This window comes from Geotrypetes seraphini, chromosome 1 (genome assembly GCF_902459505.1).
Source record: "Geotrypetes seraphini chromosome 1, aGeoSer1.1, whole genome shotgun sequence".
In the NCBI taxonomy this organism is placed as follows: domain Eukaryota; kingdom Metazoa; phylum Chordata; class Amphibia; order Gymnophiona; family Dermophiidae; genus Geotrypetes; species Geotrypetes seraphini.
In genome coordinates, this window is record NC_047084.1 from 71,491,897 (window position 1) to 71,502,824 (window position 10,928).

At 47.4% G+C, this 10,928-nt stretch overlaps 1 protein-coding gene across 1 annotated transcript in view; it reads left to right on the plus strand.

Annotated features, from left to right (window-relative positions):
• Window positions 1-714: 714 nt before the first annotated feature.
• Window positions 715-10,928, plus strand: part of BRIX1 (biogenesis of ribosomes BRX1) — a 37,341-nt gene continuing 27,127 nt past the window's right edge. Inside the window, exons 1-2 of the mRNA XM_033933034.1 lie at window positions 715-846; window positions 4,242-4,353. Of these exons, the coding sequence (XP_033788925.1) occupies window positions 715-846; window positions 4,242-4,353 (244 nt within the window). The remainder of the gene's footprint in view (window positions 847-4,241; window positions 4,354-10,928) is intronic.

A 10,928-nucleotide genomic window follows, 5' to 3' on the forward strand; every position in this document is an offset into this window, starting at 1 on the left:
AACCCTAGGTTATCCCTAGTGTAGGAGCCTTCTAATCTAACTGGACTTACAGAAAACTTTTTTACTTGGTTCAAGCTACAATTTAAGAAGATACCTGGATAATTCCCTAAAGTTCTGAATGATGCTCAAATTCTCCAGATATATCAGACAAATGTTTGTTTGTGTTATGTTCCATGTATAATGTGGCTGAATAAATTCCTACAAACTACAGTGTGTTTTGCAGTGAAACAGGGTTAAATTTCTGCTTCAGCAGTAAAGCTCTAATTCTTTGGTGACATAGGAACCAATTTTTCAAAATTGACTGGAGGTGGGTGCTAAACTGAAGAGTTTGCTTTTGCCATGTATAACCCTAATAATAATAATAACAATAACAGCTTATATACCGCAATACCGTGAAGTTCTATGCGGTTTACAAAAGATTAAGCAAAAGTACAAATTGACTGACTTCAAAAGGGGAAGTAATTAGACAGGAAATTCATTGTTGAGGAGAAAAGTGATCAAAAGGACAGTAGGTCGCTATTGAGAGGAAAGAGAGCGAGTTGGAGCGGTGTTAATAAGGCCACACACTTCTGTAAGGCTTTCTTTTGCAACTTCTGCAAAGCTGCACTTACCACTAGGAGGCGCTGGTCGCTCTGAGAGAGCAGGGAGAGTACCAGCTTTGATCAGGGAACACAATAACGTGTCCATGACGCCACTTCCGGTCTACTTCCCAAGATGGCAGCTCGCAAGAGAAAGCGTGGTGGAGTCTCCGAATCAAATAAAAGCAATAAAAAAGCGAAGATTACAGAAAATGCAGGCAGTGGAACGGCGGAGAATGAGTACGTGATACCGGCGCCTGTGTCTCAGGTAATGTTGAGGAAGTCTCGCTGGGTAAATGTGTCTCGGTAGAGTTTTTTGTATAAGTTGCTTTCATGGAAATGGAGCTTCATAAGATCCGACTTATAAGGAGGTCCAGGTTACCGAGTATGGTAAGCAATAGCCCCATCTGTAAAGTGAGAAAGGTAGTCCGAATGTTGGTCTTCTCTGATGGTTTTTGTGACGTTAGTCTGGAAGGCAACTTATCCATGAAGTAGAACCCAAGTAGTAATGTTGCTTCACAGTCTACAAATTGATATGTGCCTTGTATATATCTTTTTAAGTCAAGGTGTTTTTATTGAAAAGTTTTTAAGACAATTGTGGTAGTGAAAGCATGGTACGTGGGTTAAATTATTACTTTTTATTTCGGTGTTCTCCTAAGAACGTCTATCAATACATTTTACAGTGTTTCGTTAGAAGCAATACTCGTCTAGGATATAATCACTGCTCAGTTGAAATTTATCCAGTTTGGTACCTGTATGCACAAAACCTCTTGTGCAACCCACCTGCCACCTTTTTCTCTCGCCTTAGCAGTTTTATCCTCCCTTATAGTACTGCCATCTTGGGGTTGTCTCCCGCCCCACGTTCACACTTGTGTTTTTCAACCAAAACGAAGGAGAGGCATCTATGTTGTATTCCTCCTGCTAACTTCACTTTAAGTCTGAACATTTGATGTCTGCAGACAACCACCATGAAAGTGAAAATGGCAAAAGAGGTAATATATACATAGGAAATGACAGCAGATAAAGACCTGAACGGGCCATCCGGTTTGCCCATAAGTTAAACCCATTAAAAATACATGATTAGATTAACTTGTCTCTTCTTTAATATTTTGGGGCCGTAGACTGTAAAGTCTGGTATTGTCCTAGGTTCCAAATGCTGAAGTTGCCATCCAAGCTCACTCCAACCATCCTGTTGTTTGCAGGATATCTACCATAAAGTCTGACCAGTAACATCCTCATGTTCCAATTTAGTGAAGTTCTCATTGATGCCTACCCCAGCCCATCCTACACATAGGCAGTTTCCTTTTGCCAGCCCAAAGGGTTCCAACAAGGTAACAGATATTAGAGGAGGGATCAGGCTAGGGAGTGTTGACACTCATGGAATGCAGTGTTCTCCCTAGAGCCTTTTAGCCGGGCGCTGCGCCCGGCTATCATCTCAGTCGCGAATCCTGTTGCTGCCGCTGCTGCTCAAACATTTCTAAATAAAACACCGGCTTGGGGATTCCCTGGGCTGACTCGGCACAGCCTGAAGAGCCACCAGAAGTTGAACGTTTGACTCCTGCCTCTGCTTGACTTTTTTTCTTTTTTAAAGTGCCAGCAAGCGACTTGAACCCATGCTCCAGGGTCCTAACAGTAACACTGTGCGTGCCGGCTTCCCTTATTCCCTTCCGAAACCGGAAGTTATGTCCTGAGGGGGAGAGGGAAGAGAAAGGAAACCGGCACGGACAGTGTTACCTTTAGAGCAGACAGACAGATAGACAAACAGAGAAAAATGCTTTCATACCTGAATACATTTATGTACACTGTTCTGAGCTTCCTTGGGAGAACAGAATAGAAAATTGAATAAATTAATTAATTCATTTGTTAATTAAAACAGATCAAGTATACAATCAATGCCAACAGAAAACCATATCTCTCAAAATATGCAGACTGCAGATCTTCATTCAGTTTAGAATAACTAACCACAATATAAAAATAGAAATAAAAATTAAACTGAACCTCCAATAAGTTAGAGTCTTCATATAGTGCAGTACCAGAGAAAGACTAACATTCCAATCACTACATTACAAATTAATAAATGCAAATTTTTTTAAAAATGGAAAAGGATAAATGTATTTTTCAATTGGCTATTATGATGTCCTGTCCTGACCGGACCTGAGGAAGGATGTTTTGGTCTCTAAAGTTAGTCAAAAAGGTATTAAGATTCCATTTTCTATGTATTTTTACTTACTGTTTATTAACACAGTTGCCACACTACTTTATCATAAAAATAAAATTCTCTTTTTTTTTTACCTTTGTTGTCTGGCTGTTTACTTTTTTTCAATTGTGTTAGTACAAGTCTCTGGTTTTCATCATCTTCCCTTTGGCTTCCCCCATCCATCATTTCTCTCCTCCTCCCCCCAACATCTGCCATCTGGCTTAGTGGTTAGACTAGAGCAACAGCCTCAGCACCCTGACGTTGTAGGTTCAAATCCTACACTGCTGCTTGTGACCCTGGGCAAGTCACTTAAACCCCCCACTGCCCCAGGTACATTAGGTAGATTGTGAGCCCATCATGATAGATAGGAAAAATGCTTGAGTACCTGATTGTAAACTGCTTAGATAGGCGGTATAGAAATACTTAAAAATAGAAATAGAATCTGTCTTCCCCACTTCTATATAGCATTTGCTCCCCCTCTCTTTCTCTCCCTATCCCCTTCCATCCATCCTCTGTGGTGTCTCCCCCACTTCCATACAGCATCTGCTGTGCTCCTCTCTCTTTTCCATCTAACATCTCCCCTTTCACTTCCCCCTTCCATCTCTCCCCACCTTTGTCTCTTCCCTACACCATCTGCCTTCTTTCTCTCCCCTCTTCCATCCTGTATCTGCCCTCTGTCTCCCTATCCCCTTCTATAGAGCATCTGTCCCTCGCTCCCTTTCCATCAGTATCTCTTAATGTTTCCCCCACCCCCTTCCATACAGCATCAGCCTCCTCTCTTTACATTCAGTGTCTTCCTCTCTCTCATCTCCTCCCTGTTTCATCAGATCTCCCTCCTGTCTCTTTCCCATCTGACACCCCAGCTGCTGCTTCTTGGGCCGGTCATGCCCTTCTGACATCCTCTTCTGGTTCTAGAGCAGAGCCAATAGCTGATCATACTGAGAATGTGAGTGGACTCGTGTAGAGAAGCAGCAGAAGCGGCCAGTATGATGGTGGGAGGGAGGTGGGAAAGTGCTGCCCCTGCTGTGTGGCAGTCCTGAAATGCGGCACAGGGTCTTCAAAAGAGGTGCGCGGCTTAGAGGGACCGTCATTCTCTACTCATTCCTAATAATTCCTAACTGTTTGCTTTGTTGGTCACTGCCGAACACTGAGCAGAGGATTTCAGTCTATTGGCCAGGATGTACCTAGATCCTTTTTTTCCTGGATGGTGGCTTCTAACATGGAACCTTACATTGTGTAATAATAGTTTGGGTTCTTGTATATACTGTTCCATATAATGTTATGGTCGAAATATGGGGTCTCTCTTGCAACCTGCTTCTGTAAAAGTTCACAGTAAGTGAAACATACAAGAATACACCAGGATAAAAAGGAATCAGTAAAGCTGTCTGAAAATTACATGTTAAACTAGTGACCTTTTCAGTCTCCAGCATATAATAATGAGTTCTCTCATGAATCTGTTCCTTTAGGGGAAGTGGAAGAACAAGGAAAGAGTACTTGTGTTTTCCTCCAGAGGAATCAATTTTAGGACAAGGCATTTAATGCATGACTTGAGAACGCTGATGCCACATTCTAGAGCAGGTAAGCTGTCATTATTCTGAGCAGACCTGAAGCATACTTTTGTTCTTTGCAAATTAATCTGAGTCAGATCAAGATCCATTGAGCCCACTATTCTATCTTGACAGTGACAAGTCTAGGTCACAAGTAACTGTTTCTCATAGCTCATTTCCAGGAATAAATAATGGCTCTCCCAAATCCACCTGATTAATAATGTTTATGAATTTTTCCTTCAGGAACTTGTCCAAACCTTTCTGAATCTTATGTTAGTTGCCTTCATTATATCCTTTGGCAACAGTTACACTATGGGAGTAATTTTCTATAGGTCACCTAAATTCTCTATAAACACAGGGATTCCTCACAGTGCTTTCCAGGATGCACCAGGAAGGGAAGAGCTTCCATTTTGAAAAGGTGGGCCTGCCAGCAGGAGAGAGTGGGCATAACTGCCGCTGAACTTTTTCATCTAAAAGGTTTTGGGATGGCTGTAGTAGCCCACTAGACCACAGTTCTTCAACCGCCGGTCCGCGGACTGGTGTCGGTCCGCAAAAAAATGTTGCTGTCCGCGAAGGATTCAGGTCCCCAGCCACAGCAAAAAGTGCCGGCATCAGCTGACGTGCAACTTCCTGTTGCTGTCGCTATGCCGACACTCCTGCCTTCCACCTCCTACTCCTGCCGCATATGTCTCCGCACCCCCAGACAAGCAGGGGCAGCTTTGTGTGCTTTTAACTTCGGCCACACAGCTGCCCCTAGGCAGTATTTTAGCGCGGTTTCATGAGGCAGCCTCGGGGCCTTTGATAGGCTGGCCCATATCGCATCATCAAAGCGGGCCGGCCTACCAAAGGCCCCGAGGCTCCCTCATGAAACCGCGCTAAAATACTGCTTAGGGGCAGCTGTGTGCCGAAGTTAAAAGCACACAGAGCTGCCGCTAGCCTACATAGAGGAAACATTTGCTGGAGAGGGAAGGAGGGAAGGGAGCAGTGTTCCCTCTAAGCGGGCGGGTGTTGTGAGCAAACTTTTTTCACTGTGAGCTAAAAATATCGGGCGCCAGCAAGTTATGAGCCAAATAAATATGTTGTCAAAGTTGCTGATACATGAGGACGAGGTATTCAAAGGAATTTTAGGCCTACACGCTAAATTAAATAACGTTAAATAATATTTTTAAGAACACAAAACAACGCATTAATTCTTGAAAGTACAAAATTCTTTATTTTTATTTATTTATTTATTTTTTTTTACCAGAAAAACTCAAATTTATTTTAAAACAGTCTACAGAAATTGTAGGGATGAAATGATATCTTAATAAATGTTTTACAACAAATGTAGTTATGTCTGTTACATCCATATGTGTAAACTGTAAATTAAAAACAGTCCAGAAGACAATACGTTTGATGCTTTCAATTTCTAGACAATCTATCAATTCCAGCTTCTACACAAAAGTATAAATACATTAAAACAAAATATTGAAAACCATTTTATTGGGCACAAAGTTTGCCTTCAGTGAGAAGAGTTCACTCAATATGTTGTAGAATAATTGTTGTGAAACTGGAATGGAATCAATTCTTCACTCAAGTTAGATATCATCAATATCTTCATCATCATCCCCAATATCATCAAACTGGATTTCATCGTCATCACCGGGGCCAAATGTGTCCGTTTCATTGATTTTAGCATGTTCTGGAAGTTCTCCATAGGCTTTTAGGCTCCAAAATTCTTTATTAAGATTGTTCTCTTCTGCCTTTTTCTGATTTCAAAAAATTGTAAACACTGTCTATGTTTACATTATTTCCTGTGGCTAAATAAAGTTTGATTCTAATTAGGCATTCCAAATGTTCTACTCTTAACTTATTACGAGTCTTTGTCTTTATAGCATTCATCAAGCTAAATCCTCTCTCACAATCGGCACTTGAAGCCTGAAAGGTGCCACACACGTCTAATAGAGCATTTAGTCCACTGAACTGTTTATGCTGCTGAGCAAAATTGTACATTTCCTGAAGCGTTTGTATAACCCCAATCCCCCCTCCCACACAGCCGGGCCAGGGTCGGAAACCCCAATCCCCCCTCCCACACAGCCGGGCCAGGGTCGGAAACCCCAATCCCCCCTCCCACACAGCCGGGCCAGGGTCGGAAACCCCAATCCCCCCTCCCACACAGCCGGGCCGCCCAGGGTCGGAAACCCCAATCCCCCCTCCCACACAGCCGGGCCGCCCAGGGAGGGGAAGACAGCGACGCGGCCGCCCAGGGTCGGAAACCCCAATCCCCCCTCCCACACAGCCGGGCCGCCCAGGGTCGGAAACCCCAATCCCCCCTCCCACACAGCCGGGCCGCCCAGGGAGGGGAAGACAGCGACGCGGCCGCCAGGGTCGGAAACCAAACCCCAATCCCCCCTCCCACACAGCCGGGCCGCCCAGGGAGGGGAAGGACTCCAGCCACGCTGAGCAGATGAGACGGCGGCAGCCACACCACCGGGGGTGAAACATACCTGGGGGCGAAATGTGGGGGGCGAAATGTGAGGGGCGAAACTTCCGTGAACCCTCGCACCCCCACCCCGACGTCCGATTCCTCCCCCAGCCTCCCCTTACCTTTGCGACGCGTGTGTGCGCTGTGACGAGAAACTTGTGCGCTGCGATGTAATATTTTGTGCGCCAGCGCACGCCAGCGCAGCTTAGCGGGAACACTGGAAGGGAGTAGAGGTGCTCCTGGACAAGGGAGGGGAAGGGGCTACTGCTGACAGGGGAGAAGGGACCAGAGTTACCGTTGGATAAGAGGAGGAGGAAAGGGAGAAGGGGTACTGCTGGACAAGGGAGGGGAAAGGGCTACTGCTGACAGGGGAGAAGGGAAAGGGAAGGGACGAGAGTTACTGTTGGATAAGAGGAGGAGGAAAGGGAGAAGGGGTGCTCCTGGACAAGGGAGGGGAAAGGGCTACTGCTGACAGGGGAGAAGGGAAAGGGAAGGGACGAGAGTTACTGTTGGATAAAAGGAAGAGAAAAGGGGGAAGGGGTGCTCCTGGACAAGGGAGGGGAAAAGGCTACTGCTGACAGGGGGGAAGGGACGAGAGTTACCGTTGGATAAGAGGAGGAGGAAAGGGAGGAGGGGTACTCCTGGACAAGGGAGGGGAAAGGGCTACTGCTGACGGGAGAAGGGAAAGGGAAGGGACGAGAGTTACTGTTGGATAAGAGGAGGAGGAAAGGGAGAAGGGGTGCTCCTGGACAAGGGAGGGGAAAGGGCTACTGCTGACAGGGGAGAAGGGAAAGGGAAGGGACGAGAGTTACTGTTGGATAAGAGGAGGAGGAAAGGGAGAAGGGGTGCTCCTGGACAAGGGAGGGGAAAGGGCTACTGCTGACAGGGGAGAAGGGAAAGGGAAGGGACGAGAGTTACTGTTGGATAAGAGGAGGAGGAAAGGGAGAAGGGGTACTCCTGGACAAGGGAGGGGAAGGGGCTACTGCTGACAGGGGAGAAGGGGAAGGGATGAGAATTACTGTTGGATAAGGGGAGGAAGAAAGGGAGAATGTACTTCTGGACAGGGGAGGAGGAACATTGGAAGGAATCAGCTGGCAGGGAGATTAGAGGAGGGGAAGGAGTCAGGATGGAGGGGAAAGGGCTACTGCTGACAGGGGAGAAGGGAAAGGGAAGGGACGAGAGTTACCGTTGCATAAGAGGAGGAGGAAAGGGAGAAGGGGTACTCCTGGACAAGGGAGGGGAAAGGGCTACTGCTGACAGGGGAGAAGGGAAAGGGAAGGGACGAGAGTTACTGTTGGATAAGAGGAGGAGGAAAGGGAGAAGGGGTGCTCCTGGACAAGGGAGGGGAAAGGGCTACTGCTGACAGGGGAGAAGGGAAAGGGAAGGGACGAGAGTTACCGTTGGATAAGAGGAGGAGGAAAGGGAGAAGGGGTACTCCTGGACAAGGGAGGGGAAAGGGCTACTGCTGACAGGGGAGAAGGGAAAGGGAAGGGACGAGAGTTACTGTTGGATAAGAGGAGGAGGAAAGGGAGAAGGGGTACTCCTGGACAAGGGAGGGGAAGGGGCTACTGCTGACAGGGGAGAAGGGGAAGGGATGAGAATTACTGTTGGATAAGGGGAGGAAGAAAGGGAGAAGGTACTTCTGGACAGGGGAGGAGGAACATTGGAAGGAATCAGCTGGCAGGGAGATTAGAGGAGGGGAAGGAGTCAGGATGGAGGGGAAAGGGCTACTGCTGACAGGGGAGAAGGGAAAGGGAAGGGACGAGAGTTACCGTTGGATAAGAGGAGGAGGAAAGGGAGAAGGGGTACTCCTGGACAAGGGAGGGGAAAGGGCTACTGCTGACAGGGGAGAAGGGAAAGGGAAGGGACGAGAGTTACTGTTGGATAAGAGGAGGAGGAAAGGGAGAAGGGGTGCTCCTGGACAAGGGAGGGGAAAGGGCTACTGCTGACAGGGGAGAAGGGAAAGGGAAGGGACGAGAGTTACTGTTGGATAAGAGGAGGAGGAAAGGGAGAAGGGGTGCTCCTGGACAAGGGAGGGGAAAGGGCTACTGCTGACAGGGGAGAAGGGAAAGGGAAGGGACGAGAGTTACCGTTGGATAAGAGGAGGAGGAAAGGGAGAAGGGGTACTCCTGGACAAGGGAGGGGAAAGGGCTACTGCTGACAGGGGAGAAGGGAAAGGGAAGGGACGAGAGTTACTGTTGGATAAGAGGAGGAGGAAAGGGAGAAGGGGTGCTCCTGGACAAGGGAGGGGAAAGGGCTACTGCTGATAGGGGAGAAGGGAAAGGGAAGGGACGAGAGTTACTGTTGGATAAGAGGAGGAGGAAAGGGAGAAGGGGTGCTCCTGGACAAGGGAGGGGAAAGGGCTACTGCTGACAGGGGAGAAGGGAAAAAGGGAAGGGACGAGAGTTACTGTTGGATAAGAGGAGGAGGAAAGGGAGAAGGGGTGCTCCTGGACAAGGGAGGGGAAAGGGCTACTGCTGACAGGGGAGAAGGGAAAGGGAAGGGACGAGAGTTACCGTTGGATAAGAGGAGGAGGAAAGGGAGAAGGGGTACTCCTGGACAAGGGAGGGGAAAGGGCTACTGCTGACAGGGGAGAAGGGAAAGGGAAGGGATGAGAGTTACTGTTGGATAAGAGGAGGAGGAAAGGGAGAAGGGGTGCTCCTGGACAAGGGAGGGGAAAGGGCTACTGCTGACAGGGGAGAAGGGAAAGGGAAGGGACGAGAGTTACTGTTGGATAAGAGGAGGAGGAAAGGGAGAAGGGGTGCTCCTGGACAAGGGAGGGGAAAGGGCTACTGCTGACAGGGGAGAAGGGAAGGGACGAGAGTTACCGTTGGATAAGAGGAGGAGGAAAGGGAGAAGGGGTACTCCTGGACAAGGGAGGGGAAAGGGCTACTGCTGACAGGGGAGAAGGGAAAGGGAAGGGACGAGAGTTACTGTTGGATAAGAGGAGGAGGAAAGGGAGAAGGGGTGCTCCTGGACAAGGGAGGGGAAAGGGCTACTGCTGACAGGGGAGAAGGGAAAGGGAAGGGACGAGAGTTACTGTTGGATAAGAGGAGGAGGAAAGGGAGAAGGGGTGCTCCTGGACAAGGGAGGGGAAAGGGCTACTGCTGACAGGGGAGAAGGGAAAGGGAAGGGACGAGAGTTACTGTTGGATAAGAGGAGGAGGAAAGGGAGAAGAGGTGCTCCTGGACAAGGGAGGGGAAAGGGCTACTGCTGACAGGGGAGAAGGGAAAGGGAAGGGACGAGAGTTACTGTTGGATAAGAGGAGGAGGAAAGGGAGAAGGGGTACTCCTGGACAAGGGAGGGGAAGGGGCTACTGCTGAGAAGGGGAAGGGATGAGAATTACTGTTGGATAAGGGGAGGAAGAAAGGGAGAAGGTACTTCTGGACAGGGGAGGAGGAACATTGGAAGGAATCAGCTGGCAGGGAGATTAGAGGAGGGGAAGGAGTCAGGATGGAATGGAGAGATCAGATGAGGGAAAGGGGAGAGACAGAGGAATGACAAAGTAGAAAGAGATTGATGCTGGGAAGGGGGATCAGATGAAAAATAAGGAAAGAGGGACAAAGATGCTAGATCTGGTGTAGGAGAGAGGGGCATAGAAAGAACACAGATACCATATGGAAGGGGGAGGGGTAGAGGGCAGACAGTGGATGGAAGAGGCAGATGCTGGATGGAAGAGAGTGAAAAGAAGATGAAAGCAGAAACCAGAGACGACAAAAGGTAGAAAATAATAATTTTATTTCTATCTTGTGATTAGAATATATCAGATTTAAAATATGTATCCTGCTAGAGCTGATGTTAGACATAACTGGGGAGTGCAAAGCCCAGGCAGTGCATCTTTAGCTTCCAGCTGACTTAGGGCTCTCTCTGACCAGGAGGCAGTTGCCCTAGTTCCACTCCCCTAACACCATTCCTGCCATGTGTGACTGTGGTATTCTGTTAGCATGATATTTGTGTAGTATTCTGTAATAATTTGGCTTATTCAGTTTTCTTGATAGTAGAGGGAATATATGTGAAGGAGAGGGGAGACAGGGATTTTGTTGATCCTTGCCCTGTATTATTTATATTTATAAAATGACAATTGTACAGAATATTGTTTCTTTTTATACTTTAATAAAATATGTTCAATATAAAATCATAAC